At 42.8% G+C, this 16,775-nt stretch overlaps 1 protein-coding gene across 3 annotated transcripts in view; it reads left to right on the forward strand.

Moving 5' to 3' along the window:
• Positions 1–16,775, forward strand: part of CTPS1 (CTP synthase 1) — a 122,792-nt gene that overhangs the window by 76,922 nt on the left and 29,095 nt on the right. For all 3 annotated transcript variants that reach the window (XM_069224883.1, XM_069224885.1, XM_069224884.1), the window contains exons 13-16: positions 3,765–3,808; positions 6,093–6,189; positions 8,294–8,349; positions 8,662–8,758. In XM_069224883.1, the coding sequence (XP_069080984.1) occupies positions 3,765–3,808; positions 6,093–6,189; positions 8,294–8,349; positions 8,662–8,758 (294 nt within the window). The remainder of the gene's footprint in view (positions 1–3,764; positions 3,809–6,092; positions 6,190–8,293; positions 8,350–8,661; positions 8,759–16,775) is intronic.

Here is a 16,775-nt window from a genome sequence, read left to right on the forward strand (position 1 = left end):
GTGGTGATTGGTTGAGACTAGCGTGGAGCATGGATGTGAACCTCACAATGTTTTCGATATGTGCAGGTATCCATTATCTGTTTTGATGAATGCCCCCCTTTTTTTTTTCTTTTTTGATTACCAAAAAGCTAATTCTGTCCTCGAGCACTTTCAAGTAAGTATGCCACGGTGCAGGCCGTTGGCCTTTCCACCCTGACCGTTTACTCATCAGTTTCGATCCTTCCCAGGCTACAGCAGAAGGTTAACACCTGGTCCTTCTAGCCCCCGCAACAGTCAACCCAGTCCTTTTGTCGTCGGGAATAGGTAACAAGCAGACCTTGCACAGGTCTGAGACACCTTCTTCTCAGTACCCCTCCCTTGCAGCATCAACCCTCAAACCGCTTAATTATGTCCTTAACGGTGCAACACCACACTTTGGAAAGCAGGATCAAACAGTTTCTTCTGGGGTGGCAATCAACCACATCTGTAAAGGGGTGTCCTGTAGTTCATCCAACTGGACAATACCATTCAATTGTTTTCTGACCGACTCATTTTTTGCCCACATCAAAACGACTTTGCACCTATGTATCTTTCTTCAGGAGGTGCAAGCTGTAGCGTCCAAATGGGTCACTCGGCGGGTTCCAGATGCCTGGGAATAGGGACTGGATGTTACTCCTCTTATTTCCTTGTGCTGAAGGATGATGAGGTATTTTTCCTCTTCCAGTTCTTTGCCAGCTGAACGCCTTCTGAAGAAGGGTAAGTTCAAAATGCACACACAGGCACAGGTTTTATCTGTTTTAGTTCTTGGCGACTGGATGATAGCCTGGGTTCTGCAAGAAGCATACTTTCATGTGTCTGTCCTGTGGTCTAACAGACATCTGTGGTTTAAGGTTAGCCAGAAGCATTTTCAGTTTGTCATGCTTCACTTCGGCCTTACTAGTGCCCTTCAGGTGTTCATGGAAGTGATGGCAGTGGTCGCTGCACATGTTTGGAGGTTGGGGGATACCCCAATTGCCTGTTGGAGGCAGGTTTGCCACAGTCAGTCGTAGACCATCTCCAATGAAGGCGAACCATCAAACGTTGTTTGCATTCTCAATCAATGAGCCGAGGTTGTATCTGATACCTTTTAGAAGACTTCCTTTTATAGGAGTTGTCTTGTATATGGTGCAGTTCAGGGTGTTTCCTCTGCTGCTACAAGTGTAGGGCATTCAGGCTATTTTCCTGATTTCTTTTTTTATGTTTTTCTCACATCTGTCCTGGATCTCAGTGAGAGCAGAAATGTGGCTTCTATGCCTTTTTGACCTCGTGCATCTTGCTTCTTCACCTCACCTGGTGGCATATGCAGACTGTGTGGTGGGATCTGAAGTCTGTGTCCCAGCACCGCGGAAACCTGACAGATGACATCCAGGTTTTGGAGGAGACTGCACAGGATCTTCAGTGGTGGCTGCTTGACTGTAACCTAACCAGCGGCAGACCCCTTTCTTTCCCACCCAGAGCTGATGGTTGAGAAGGATGCATAATTGCTAGGTTGGAGAGATCTTCTTGGAGAGGTGGAGATCTGAGGATCTTGGTAACTTACCATTGGAAACCTGGCTCCAAATCAATCTGTTGGAGCTGAGGGTCACTCACCTGGTGTTGACGGCCTTCATGCCATCCATCAAGGAAAGGCTTAGACAACACCACTGCCATGTGGTACCGCAACAAGCAGGGTGTAATGGAGTGGCGTCCTACGCCAAGAGGAGCTGAGCGTCTAGAGTTGGCCTGGGGTGTCAGGACAGCTTACCAGTTGTGAACCACCGGGTGGTATCTTTAAATGCCAAGATGGGTGATCTTAGCTAGTGCGTGGTGAATCACAAATGGCGGTTTGTCCTGGAGGTGGTATAGGGCATCTTGCGATTGGGGGGGGGAGGGAGAGAATCCTAGCTGGATTTTTTTTTTTTGGGCCTACTGTTGAATGCACAGTGTCAAAACTACTGTGCACTCGAGTTCCCAAAAACACTTTCTAGGAAACACATATAGGCTAGAGTGGAGCACAGAACACTTGTACAATTTTCCTCCTCTGCCTCTCCTGCCCAGTGTTCTGAAGCCGATCAGGAACAACCGGACTTCAGTCATCCTTGTGGCTCCGGATTAGGCCAAGAGAGAGTGGTTCCTGGAACTTCTGGGCGTGAACATTTGTCCTCTGGGCAGGCTACAGCTGCAGGAGTTTCTCCAGGTGCAGCAGCTGGGCAGGGTTTTGCACCTAAGTCTATGCAATCTGCAACTCCAGGAGATTGAGCTGCACTAGTTGACTGATTTTGATCTACCACTTGAGCCAAACTATCCGATGTTTTATTGTTGTTTTATCATTGGCCCAGGGAAGCATTGCAGTGGGCCCCTTTAACATTTGCTCACCCTTCGAGCCTTTTTGCATTTGCTCGACCAACTGTCCTTGTTTAAAATCACCTGTTGTGACGCGGTTTATTAAAGGTTTGACACACATTCCTTCCCAAAGCTGTTGTGATGCCACAGTGGGATTTTAATTTGGTCCGGATGATCCTTGTGTGCACCCCCTTTGAGCCAGGGCACTGTTGCTTATTGCATCTACTGGCTCTCAAAACTGTCCTTATTTTGATTCAAGCTTGTCGAGTGAGTGAACTTCAGTCACTCTGTATGCAACCAACCTGCGCTTCCTTTTTCCCAGAGAAACTGGTGTTGAAGATCACTGTGGCATTTTGGCTGAAAGTTGTGACTCATTTCCACATTGGGCAAGGCATCACCATCCCCACGTTCTTTGCTTTACCTCAATCCTTTAAAGACGAGGACAGTCTTTGTCAGCTGGACCCTAAAATGGAGGGGGGAAGGGGGTGGAGATAAAGATGTGCAGAAAAGGTCTTTGTGGAAATGAAGTTCTCTGCATTAGGATCTGCTATGCAATTGCCAAGAAGCAGCTTGCAGAAGGAATGAGGGCTCATTCCACTAGGGCCAAGGAAGCTACCACTATGTTGCCATGCAGATTTCTAATTCTTGACACCCATCGAGCTGCAGTGTGGCCATAATTGCACACGTTCACAAAGCACTCCTGCCTTGGCAGCCAGGTCAGATGGAAGGGCATTTGCCTCTTTGAAGCTGCAAGACTTTTTGGTCTGAGTCCACTCCACAGAACCTCCACGTTTGGGAGGTGCTACTTTGCTATCTACTCGAAAGGTGAGGAAACTGCAGTTAGAAGTATCCATCTGAAGAAAAGGTAACTTGTGTTCTGTAATGCTCTTTATGGTGGGCACTCTATATAATTGCAGATTCATCACCCGCCTCTCTCCCCGTTGTGTTGAGTGGCTTCCCTTTTCCATCTAAAAAGGTCCCAGATTGGAGATCTGCACACTGGAATCTCCAATTGTTCATGGTCTGCATCCAAGAGGCGTGGAAAGGGCCAAGTAAGAAACTGATGTCAGAGCGCAGCAGTGCTGCTTTGCGGCTCCTCTCCATCACTTCAGGGGCGAATATGGCCACTGCGGAATAAGGCCACTGCGGAGCCACAAAGTGCCACCTTGCGCACATGCTGGCATTGCACAAAAAAACTCCCAGATCCATTCTGGGGCCTAGGGAATATTCTAAAGGTGAGGACTCTGCAACTTGATAAAGTATCCACGAGAAAGAGCATTACTAAAGTTAAGTAACTAGTTCATTGCGCAGGTGGCATCAGTGAGTATGGAGTCATGGTATTTAAGTTTAAAAAAAAAAAAAAAAAAAAAATTGGGAAACATATATTCTTTCAATTGAAAGAAAAATAAATTTGTGTTTTGTAGATGCCAACTCTACAGAATTTAACCCACAAACCAGCCATCCAGTGGTGAGTACAAACTTGAAAGAAAAAAAATCTGTAATCACCCGTTTTTGAATGCCAGGGAATGCTTTCAGTTTAGCTTTTAATTGAAGTAACAGTAAATATATCTCAAATTTAATGGGAATATGGATATCACAATGATATATTACCACTGTCTGGCTAGGCTCGTCAGGCTATTTCCAATGCATTCATACTGGCAACTAGCTGAGCATTTTATCACGTCTTCACTGCACTATGCCACATGGTGCAAAGCAAATACTCAAGCACGTATTATTCTATACAGTCATACTGTTTCAGGGCCATGGGTATTGTGGGATATGACACAGAATACAACTGAACCATTCTTAAAATATACTACTGAATACTACTCTATCATATCCCTGATGAGTAAGTACAGTGAGAATGATCAGCCCGAAATACCACTCCATTGGGGACTCTTAAGGCTGGTTATTACTTGAGCCCCAAGCCTCATGATTTGGAGATAATAAATAGAAAGTTCTTGATAAGTAGCCTGAATGCCAGTCAAGGATTAGCCAATTGTACATACATTTTTAGGGGTCATAAGTTAAGCACTGAGGCCTGGACAGCAGAGTCGAAACTCTAACAACCAGTTACAAAAAGTGGGGGCAATCCTGCAAAAAGGACAATTTCCTTATATCCTGGAATAGGAAAAGCGACCGAGGCACCAGGAGCAGCCCTGTTCTTTTGAAACCAGCCTCCAGGGGCTCTGGCCACCTGGGAAATGCTTGGTGGAATAAAAGGCTTTCCAGCTCTAGTAGTCTCCATGTTGGGTTTGTAACAATTGCAAAAAGTTGGTAAACACACCAGACACTGCTGTACTACTAAAAGCCCATCTTGCCACCTTGAAGAATTCCTACTACGTATGCACCTGCCCAATAAAGCTTTCTGCTACTTTCCAGTATTCCTCTTCAAACACAAGAAAATGGCTCATTCCATCCAATAACCCTAGAGTCTTGCTGTTGTCATAAGCTCTCTTAAAAGCACATTGGAAGATGAGCCACTTCTATCTTCAAAATTTTCTGTCCTCAAGACTTCAAACTTCACATCAGCATTGTCAAGAGTCTCTGTAGCTAGAATGCATTCCCTTTAGAGAAAGCTCTACCTCTCCTGAAACCAGGCATGCCTTTGATGCAACATTGAAACAGCCACCATGCAGATGGGCTGTTGCACCTTGCGTATCTTTAGGAAGCAAATCATGATAATTATTTTTAAAAGATTAGATCATATCTGTAGTGAAATAAATACAGCATTAATACAGCGAGCTGTACAACAAGGGCCATTAATACTTTAGTCAATCCTTAGTACTCCCACATGCAAAAATCCTCCTGAAAAAGTGAACTCGCCATATACAGGTGATGTATAACAAAATTGAAACTGGGCACAAGCTTCAGCAGGGACATAAAGGGTGTAGCAGAAATGCAAGAACCATAAAATCAATGAGCAGTTTTAAGTGGTAACTGGCTAGATTCATACAAGTCTAGCCGCTTATGCCGTTTCTCCACCACAAAAAGGTGCTTCAAATTTCTAATTAAAGCTGCACATTGAAGTTATATTGGGAAGGCAACCTGCACAAGCTTTGACTAAGTCTGCACTTAATTTCCAATACAAACGTACTCTGCCTTCTTTCATGCAAAATGGTAATTCCACCGTTAGCAGGTGTGGACATGAGAGTACTTTCGCTTGCAAACTTGGTCAGCCATTTGCCAGCTATTGTTATCACCATAAAATGTACCGAGTGGCTTGACAGAAAGTAAAAATCCTTGATACCTGAAACTTGAAGAGCAAAAAAGACCATTTGTGGTGCTCTGTATGGTTACACCTTAAGGGAAGATATTGACCGTCTCAACCTGAATATTAAGGGTATTATTTGTTTGTTTTCGTGTCCAGGAGTTCCCTTGGTTATACTTGCCCGCTCCTAAATTACATCACTTTCTCCTACACCCTGCCAGGGCATTCACAAGCGATGCAACATTAAGGTCATCCCTTGTATTCTATTGTTTTACTGCTGCGCCACCTACCAGATCCAATGCCCCTAGCTCTAATTGTAATGCCATTCAGTGATCGTGTTTCTGGTTTGCAGTTCAACCCATTAGCTACACCTCTGCTGACAGGTTCACTTTCTCTGTGGTGGTGTGGTGCCTTTCCTACCTTTCTGCAAAGGGTTTGTCCGTAGTAAGTACCTGTGTGAAATAGTATGTGGTGTATTTGCTGTACAATCTATGAACCAAATTCAGATTCTTTAATACAGTCTGTCTTGATTCTGTTCTAGGTAATAGATATGCCAGAGCATAATCCTGGACAAATGGGAGGCACCATGCGGCTTGGCAAAAGGAGAACCATCTTTCAAAGTAAAAATTCAGTCATGAGTAAGTATCCTTTGTCCTATACCTTCTTGAACCGATTCCCTTTATTGTTTTGTTAAGTGCAATAAGTGATGTTTTTAAAACATACTCCTTTTGCCTTAAGAAAAATGTGGTCTTCTGCAGCTTGTATACTTAAGAATGCCCGTTGTTTGAGCACTTCTAAAAGAGGTCTGATCGGAAGGGATATTTAAGGTCCGATTGCATCATGAAAAGTAAGAATGGGTACTGAACAGCCAACCTCCTGCCTTCTTGAAAAGACACTTCGCATGTGCCAGCCGCAAGCAGGATCCTGCCTCGGCTGCTTCACTCATTTTGTTTCCTCAACATAAACACTATGTAAAATGATAGATTTGTAAGCTGTTTTTCCTGGTCCTGGCGATTACCTAGAAATGGCAGTGACTAAGGTCACTCCCATTAGATGTAGCTGAATGCAGATCTTGGCGAGAAGGCCTTTTGTCTTGATCTATTGTTCTTTGCATTTGATCTATGGTTGTTTCTTTTGTTTTCCAGAGGCACGTTCCTATTGAGGCGTGAGGTTTTTTCTTTGTATCCCAGGGCAATCAAAGATTACTAGTCTATCACAGTCACTTATTGCTGCTTAACACACATGTTCTGGGGCCAGAGCTTTAGTTCTTCCTTTTGGCACTTGATTCTCTCAGGGTAGCTGTCAAGGCTTACCCCAAGAGGTGGCGAGAGATTAAAAACTCAAAACATATTTAATGCATCAAATAACTGGTAATCATTTCAATGTTCAGAAATGTCTTAATTTTCTAAAAGAAAAATACTCCATTTACAGGCAAGTAGTAGTGTTACTCTTAAAATCAAGATGGGCATCAAAAATCAGACGTGCCTAGCACCATCTGGACCCGGGAACTGAGCCCAAATATGTTTGTAGCTCCTTAGCGCTAGGTCCTGTAGTTAAGTTTAGCTTTTCATCCCACAGCCATTGTTTTCTTATGTTTTCTTCCTTTACTCTAGTCTTTTCAGAAACGCACAGGTTCAGAGTATTTAAAGTCTTTTAATCAGTTCAAATCAAAGTAAAAATGAACAGGCTCTTTACATTTGGTATTCAACTGTTAGAGATTGGAATATGCAGAAAAATGTATCGTGTGTTCTTCAGATCAGGGAGATGACCCTGTGAATCGCTAGAGGTCTAGGAACAGGAGTTCGAAGTCCAGTAGCCACTGTGCTACATGGGACAGTAGCTGATTATGGGTGCAAATTCTCTGTAGGTGGTTGGGGGAGGGTTAGTGTAAGTGGTACTGCATTATGAAACACACTGGTTACACTTAAGTGATTCCGTAGATGTGGTGGCCCATAGTGTGGAGAAGAGGTTCAGACTGCTATATCAAAAATAAGTTTTGCTAGAAATCTTATTACAGTGGTTCTGGAATTAGGACGACCTCCTGTTGCTATGAGATTCTGTTAAAGAGTAAAGGGATTCCTGCAGGACCAGATGATGTCATGCTCAGTGTTAATTCCTGTGTAACTTGCCGGGGCAACTTTGTGCATGCATGATAGTCTGGCAAAACTGCCCTATAGAGGTGTTTTCATCAGGTAGGCATTAATGGTCATGTGTGACAAAACACTTCCTCCTCATCCAATTCAGTTAGTTCTTTATGTTCGATTTCCAAGGCTTACGCCTAGTGGTGGTGGTGTAGTAGCAGCCCCACTCCTATTTTGTTCTGCACTGGTATACGTAAGGTCACCTTCAGTTAGAGTCAAAATGTTTAATAACTGTTAAACGATCTGCTAGTCAAAGGGGCCTCAGTTCTTTTTGAGTGTGTTTTGATTTGGTTAAATAATCAAACGTTTAATAAAGTGAAATTCATTTATAATGACTACCCTGAAAAAATATTTAGTGATTAACCTGAGAAAGGAATAATATGTCTTAGAAATGGTGCTGTCTAAGAAGAATGAAAGCAAATGTTTTTTTAGACCCATAAGGTGCTGTTCTGACCACTTCCCACATCAACGCCTATTGATTATTCTAAAGTAACTGTTGGTGTTCACCACTGTAATTCATGTCTCGTTGCTACACATGTTGACTGCCTGATGAAATACTGCGTTTTGTGGACTGGAATTCTATTCAGACCTTTTGTTTCAGGAAGGCTTTATGGAGATGCAGAGTATGTGGAAGAACGTCATCGTCACCGATATGAGGTAAATAATCCTTGTCTGTTTTTTCCTTTATAAGGTTTATTTCCCTTTTGTTTTGTAGTTCCCTGCAATAAAACCAAATATGGATAGCAATTTAAGATGAAAATATTATCACAATGTCCTGTTGCGCATCATAGAGAACCATAATATGGAAATGTTATATTTTTCAAAGAAGACTGCTAAGGATATAAATGCAAAATGAGAACAACTGAAACATTCCACCCTACATTAGAATTACTTGCCTTTCTGTCATATCCCATAGCACATGTACAAAGCCAACACACGGCATGATTGTCTTGTTCCATCCTTGTATAGGTGAATCCACAGCTTACAAAATGCTTCGAAGAACGGGGCCTGAAATTTGTGGGACAAGACACTGAAGGTGAACGAATGGAAATGGTGGAACTAGAAGGTAAAGTCTTTGTTCTGTTTCACTTATGATGTTCATTTCTGCAGTTTCCATTTAGTTGAATTGTTGAGTGCTAGAAACCTAAGGCATACAGCTCCAAATTCATTTTCATACTGCTACCCGAGACTGTACCAGTAGCTTTGTGTATATGGGCTTCCACATCCCTGTCTAGTTATTGTTTATTGCAGATAAAAAAGGTAGTTTCAGAAAACTGTTGAGTACCTTTTGAAAGGGTTTCAATGTGAGTTCACCAAGTATCTAATCGAAAACACATGCTGTGCAGAATTAAAGTAAACTTTGTTATTGCAAACCAACATTTTGTTTTCATAGTGCAACGAGTTTGGGAGTAGTATGTGTTTAGCAAACTCACTCAGTTATGGTACATTGTACATTTTGCAGGTCTGTAGGTTTGACATTATTTGCTGTGTGTTTCAGACCTCTTGTTATGGTTAGAGTTGAAATGCTTACATCATGTTTCTGTCATTTCAATGATGTTAGGGTTCACATGGACTTGGCATGGTCAGTTGGTACTCCTGTTCTCCATTAAAACTCAGTCAAGGAATCTGCCATAACTAGAACGGTTTCTCTACTGGTAGTCTTTTCATTAAATAAATAAAAGGACATGCTTTTAATGGAAAGACATGGCTGCTCTCTCCAGGTGGGATGCAAAACAGAACCAGTTTACCTCTTAAACTCCTCTCCAACCCCCAAACTCAGCAGCAGTGAAAGGATCCAGACTGCACACCCAGTAAATAAAATCTGCCCCGTCACTAACTCGATCTCAAAATGAGAGGAAAACCAAAAATATTTTTCAACATTGCACAGCAGGTTAAAAGGAGCAATGGACCTGAAGCCAACAGAAAGCTTAAAGTGCCTCAGTGCTTTCTTTTTTGCCACACAAGACACTTCACAAAAAGTTAATTTGGGAATTTCAGTGAGAAGTTACTCAAACACTCTAAATAAATAACAGTTGAGTGAAAATAAAAAATGTGTGGAAAGGTGTATTTCTAACATAGCTGGGGCAAAAGCAAAGCCCAGTGCTGATGTGTTTTATTTAAAGGTACCAGAATGGAAAACCACATTAAATGATAGAATACACTAACTGAAGGCTGTCATAAAGAAACAGTGTTTGATTTTAACAAGTCTGGTTTAATTGACTAAGCGTTCATTCATTTTTCCTTTAAATCACTTGGTTTTATGCTCATGACCTTTTTAAGTTAAAAGGTTCATTTTTACTAAAACTATAAATGCACTTGGCTTCTGGTCCAGACCTGCTACTAAAGTTTCTTTAAGTTGGTTAAGAATGGTTTCTGATGGATCCTTCTAACGATGCTATCTAAACTTACACATTTTCTTAGGTTCCAGATTATATCTAGAAATTTACCATAGCTCTCCTCCGCCAGTAGATGATGGTACTAGCTCAATCTTGGTACTGTAAACCACATGTACATGGTGTCACCAGCACCCGATCTCAGAAATGAGACAGGATGGCCGTTTCACTAATTCCTTGCTTCAGGATTTTCTCATCTGTTTACTGCTTTAGAACCACCAGCTGAGAAAGGGTAAGTATTTAGAAGCTGAGTAATCTGCAGGTAGAAATGTCCCTCAAAAACAAAAGCTTGTTACCTTCAGTAACAATCTCTCTCACGATCTCCTCACAGATCCCAGATACCTCCCCGTTATGAAGGATGTCCATAAGCATTTTACATTGTTCAGTTTTGAAATGAGCTGTTGCTCTCCACATCTATGTTTGATCTGTTGCAATCCTCTGCTCTGTCTCTAAGGGCCTGGTAAAAATAGACAAGAAAATGTAATTGATCAGTGTGATGTAACATGGCTCTAGTGATGTTATTCCTACACCATTTCTGGTGCAGAGATAGAGCAGACACCACCTATAGGCAGAGGAGAGCTATGGAAAGTTTTCAAATTCAGTCTGGTGCTCAGGGATAGTCAAAAGGCGAGCAATCCACAGGTAGATGGAGTATATATCCACCACAAAGGTAGATAGTTACGAAGTGTAAGTCATTTTTTTCTTATGGTCAGTTTTAAGCTGGAATCCTGTACCCCACAAATATTTACAAAAATGCTAAATTCCTCAAAAACCAGCAAGGGCTTCCTTTTCAGTCACCAGCACCAGTCAACGTCCAGAAAGCAGATGCTACTTATGACCTTGGTCCAAATTCATTAACACAGCTCTTACACACAGGTGTTGGTGATTTTGCTCTTCAGTTCTTCACATCAGAAATAAGAAAGGCATTTTCACGTTATCCTGACCATTTATCCCTTTCTTCAGCAACGATCATATAGGATTGGTCTTTTTAACAATGTGATTTATAAATGTGATATTGTATTCCATCAAACCCAGGAATGATCTCATTTGATCCTTTCACTCTGGACTTGGAGCTTTCTCATTCGCCTCCAGAAGCTTCAGCTGAGCTCCAGTACCTTTGCTGCAGACAACATTGGCCTAATTATTCGACCTCTGATAGAGCAGACTTAAACTTTACTAAATTGATGGTTTAGACCGGATAATTTCAATCTCCCTAACACCTACTTCCAAATGAGGACATGATCTACTTTGTCCTTACCACATGCTATGATGCTATCCTGGAACAAAGTCATGCAATCTGTCCCTACCAATAACTTCTGTATGACACATTGAAAAAACGCAGATGTTGTGCTATATATTATCCTCAAATACCTGACTGCCTTTTCTGATGTCTTAAACTAAGTTATATGTCTGCGTTATAGGTGCAAAATTATTTGGCGATAGTGATTTGGTAAGACTGTCATCAAAAAGATTTTTCCTGCCTCAAATGTACTTAACATCTCATCAGTTTTTGGTGATGGATGTCGATCAACCTAAATACATTCATTGGGATCTTGCAAATAAATACACATACTTACCCTCCATATAGGAAGAGTGTCAAAACATTGGGACCCAGCTGAAGATTCTATAGGCTCACTAACTTCTTCTTCACTTAGTTTTTGCATTCTTCCTCTAAATCTGTCACTCAACACATATGGTACATACTTCACCTTGTATACCTTTAGTGTCAAGCCTTGTTTTCAAAATGAAGATGGTGGGAAAAACCATTCAACCCCACTTGAAACACTTAAGGAAATTCTGATTTCCATATCTGTACATCAGATATATGTATGACCGATTCATGATGATTGGGACCCAGGGTGATTCCCAAACCTTTGTATTCTCTCCATCTTGGGAACAATCTGCCTTTCTTTATAGTACATATTTTTCAAGTTATCCTTCTTTTTTTTTTTTTTATTTTTTTTTTTTACAGCTTGGGTTTGTCTCAAAATATCCCAGTACAGGCAACCAAACCCAGCAGTATCCAACTGGACTAGTGTCCAACTTTTCTGGTGACACCCTCTGCAATTTTTGACCCGTGTGCAAATCTGTTAATGTGCATGGCTCTCAAAGAATCTGGCCCCATTCACCTTTAATAGAAACTGCACTTGGGAATGGGAGAATATGATTCCATCACATTCAACACATTCATTCAAACAAGTATTCCTTCCTTTAACATCCTTTGAGTAACTCATAACCAATACTTCCTTTTCAGCATTGCACTGTAGTTAACAAGTTTGCTGACAGATTCAGATACACACTGCAAATGACCCATCCTCTTACAACAGTAGTATCTAACTTTTTGTCTCTGGAGAAGTAATTGATAAGGCCATCTGTTTTGTGCTACCATACGTGAAGTTTTTTTCTCAATTTAATATATATATATATATATAGATAGATAGTTTGGTTATTGAAGTCACATGACTGTGTATTTAAAAAGCAGTGGCTCACTCAGACCTGCTCTTACCTACCTGTGATCAAGGCATGCTGTTGCATGGGCGTCGACTCCATCTTAGATTGTTTTCTTTCCGCCATCGGGTTTGGACTTGTTCCTCTTCGCTCCGTATTTCGAATCGGGAAAGTTAGCTAAGTATAGAAAATTCGTCGGTATTGTTCTCGTTCAGTACCGGTTTCGTTTTATTGTATCAGCACCGACATCAAGACCGTTTCGGCGACCCTTCGGGGCTTCTGCTCTTCATCAAGGCCTGGTCGGCCCGACCATACCCGTCGTCCAAGACTAATGGACCGGACCCCCTTCCGTTTCTGTCCTAAGTGTCACGCCAAGTATCCTTATACAGACCAGCACCGGGTCTGTAACCTGTGTTTGTCGCCCCAACACAGAGAGGATACTTGTGAAGCTTGCCGAGCGTTTCGATCAAAGAAAATCTTAAGAGATCGACGTGCAAGAAGACTACAAATGGCGTCGAAACCAAAACAAGATCTCGACGTCGAGAAGGAAGAGAGAATTTCCATCCAAGAAACGGACTCGGATGAATCCGACGATGATCGACCCTCGACGGCGCGGCAAACTGAGTAAACCTGCCCTGTCCCACACCCAGGGTCACACCAAAAAATTCAAGGCCACGGGGACGCCACCGCCAGCAGGCCATGGCTCAACCCACAGAAAAGACAGTGACCAAATAACATCGCCACCAAAAAAGGCCAAAGATTTGCCGAAGACTTCCGACTCCGGTCGAGATTCCGGCACCGAAAAAATTCAGCATTGCGTTATCGAGTCAAGCAAGCCTCGAAAAAGCTCATCAGAACTGAAAAAGACAATTTCGTTGGGAATTTCGGTACCGAAAAAAACAGCTTCGGAGCCGAAACGCTCTTCCTACACTGAGGAGCAAGGGCTTTCTGTGCAGCTCAAAGAAAGGCACAGATTTGAGCAAGATCTGGATGTAGAAGAACATGACCAAACGCAACAAAGGTTAGAAATCCAGAAGGACACAGGGAAGATGCAAACCATCCCTCCACTCAAATCCAAAAGAAAACTAGCCTTTCAAGAAACAGAAATGCAACCGAAAGCCAAAGTGGTCAGAGACAAGTCACCACCACCACAGTTCTCACCACAACCATCCCCACTGCAATCACCACACTTGTCACCAGTGGGTACACCGATGGCGCAGTCACCCACACATACTGGGATGACCCAAGATGATGCGGATCCCTGGGATCTATACGACCCACCTATATCGGACAACAGCCCAGAGTGTTATCCAAACAAGCCTTCACCACCAGAGGACAGTACAGCATATACGAAAGTACTAGCCAGGGTAGCTAGGTTCCACAATGTAACAATGCACTCCGAACCAGTGGAGGATGACTTCCTTTTCAACACTCTGGCATCCACTCACGCACCCTGCCAAACTTTACCAATGGTACCGGGCATGTTCAAGCACGCCCAACAGGTCTTCCAAGAGACTGTAAAAGGGAGAGCCATCACACCAAGAGTCAAAAAGAAATATAAACCGCCCGTTAGACCCAGTGTTTATACCCCAACAGCTCCCTCCAGTCTCAGTGGTTGTGGGGGCTGCAAGAAAAAGGGCGAATTCTCAATCATCAGGGGATGCCCCACCTCCTGATAAAGAAAGTCGAAAATTCAACGCAGCGGGGAAGAGAGTGGCATCGCTAGCAGCCAATCCATGGCGAATTGCAAACTCACAGGCCCTGCTTGCACACTACGACAGGGCGCACTGGGACGAAATGCAAGACATCATCCAGCATTTGCCCAAAAACTTGCCCAACAAGTAGTTGAAGAGGGACAGGCCATATCGAACAATCAAATACGGTCTGCCTTAGACTCTGCAGATACAGCAGCACGGACTGTTAACACAGCTGTAACAATTCGAAGGCATGCATGGCTACGAAGTTCTGGTTTTAAACCAGAAATACATCAAGCGGTACTAAATATGCAGTTTAATCAACATCAGTTGTTTGGGCCGGGGGTGGATACTGCGATCGAGAAGATGAAAAAAGACACGGACACGGCCAAAGCCATGGGCGTGCTCTACTCCTACTCCTCATAGTACAGAGACACATTTAGGAAACCACAGTTTGGGGGGGGGGGGGGGGGGGGTTCGACAACAAACATCTGAACCATCCACCTCCCAAACAAAACCCACCTACCAGTCGCAATACCAAAGAGGGGGGTTTTGTGGTTCCTACAGAGGACAATTCCCAAAAGGAAGAGGGAAATTCCAGCCCTCCAAACCAAGCCCTAGCAAACAGTGACTTCAGAGGAAGGACAAGCTATAACAAACAAACAAATTAGGTCAGCTCTAGATGCGGCTGATACTGCAGCTAGAGGAATAAACACCAGCATTACCATCAGGCGACATGCTTGGGTAAGGTCCTCAGGTTTTAAATCTGAGATACAGCAGTCAGTCCTTAATATGCCATTCAATAAACAGCAGCTTTTTGGACCAGAAGTGGACACAACAATTAATAAACTAAAAAAGGACTCAGAAACAGCAAAGGCCATGGTAGCCCTTTATACTACACCATTTCGGGGTTCCTTTAGAAAATCTCAATTTAGAGGAGGATTTAAACCCCAAGCTGCAGAGGCCTCCACTTCCCACTGAAAAGAGGGACAACAGTATTACACTAGGGGGTCTTTCAGGTGTTCTTACAGAGGACAACATTTCAGATCCAGGGGTAAATTCCCTGCCTTAAAAAGGTCCTTCTACCTCCTCAAAACAATGACTTCCCATCCGATCCACAGAAACATACATCTGCTGTGGGAGGAAGACTGCAACATTTCCATTCTCACTGGCAACTAATAACAGATAATGGGTTCTGGCAATTTTCCGCAATGGTTATTGCCTAGAACTCCTCTCTCCTCCACCAAACATTCCACCCCGTTCTCACAGGCTTTCTCTCGAACACACTGCTCTGCTGAAACAAGCGGTACAGTCTCTACTTGTAAACAGGCAATAGAAATAGTTCCCATCAGTCAGCAAGGCACAGGAGTATATTCTCTGTACTTCCTCATACCACAAAAGGATGGTACTCTCAGACCCATTCTGAATCTCAGTCCTCTAAATCAATATATCATGTCAGAGCATTTTCACATGTCACTCTACAGGATGTAATTTCCTTGTTACAAAAATAAGATTATATGACAGCGTTAGACCTAAAGGACACTTACTTCCACATTCCTATACACTCAGTTAATCGCAAGTACCTAAGGTTTTTAATAGCGGGCAAGCACTATCAATTCAAAGTACTACCCTTTGGGTTAACAGCACCAGGAGTATTCACAAAATGTCTAGCTGTAGTCGCAGCATACCTCAGAAGGCAGCACATACACGTTTCCATATCTAGACGACTGGTTAATAAAAGCCAGCACCATTCTAAAATGTCAACAACACTCACAGTACACAATAGATACCCTACACAAATTAGAGTTCACAATCAGTTACCAGAAATCTCACTTTCATCCAGCACAAATTCAACCTTATCGCAGAGCAATTCTGAACACTCTGTCAGCATCAGCCTACCCAAATACACAACGAATACAAGCGTTTCAAACTCTCATTTCCCAATTGCAGGTGAATCAAACTTACACAGTAAGATTTGTCATGAGGCTATTAGGGGTGATGGCATCATGCATAGCAATAGTGCCAAATGCACGTCTAAACATGAGGCCACTGCAGCAGTGTTTCTTGCAACAATGGTCTTGGGCACATGATCAGCTATAGGATCTAGTGTTGTGGGACCGCCAGACTTACAACTCTCTGCAATGGTGGAATCACACCAACTTATCAAAAGGGTGGCCATTTCAGGACCCTGTGGCACACCCCATAATTACGACAGGCGCATCCATGACAGGTTGGGGAGCCCATCTCAACAATCTTACAATACAGGGGGAATGGGACTCAGTCCAGCAAACTTACCACATAAACCACCTGCAATTGCTGGCAGTGTTTCTAGCCATCAAAGCATTCCAACCACAGATCATACACAAAATAGTTTTAATAAGGGCAGACAACTTGACAACAATGTATTATCTCCAAAAACGGGGGGGACACTCATCTCAATTGTTCCTTTTAGCACAAACAATTTGGAAATGGGCAATTCACAATCACATCCACCTGCTAGCAGAATACACACCGGGGATACACAACCAGCTAGCAGACCTCTTAAGCA

Source organism: Pleurodeles waltl, chromosome 3_1 (genome assembly GCF_031143425.1).
Source record: "Pleurodeles waltl isolate 20211129_DDA chromosome 3_1, aPleWal1.hap1.20221129, whole genome shotgun sequence".
Lineage (NCBI taxonomy): Eukaryota > Metazoa > Chordata > Amphibia > Caudata > Salamandridae > Pleurodeles > Pleurodeles waltl.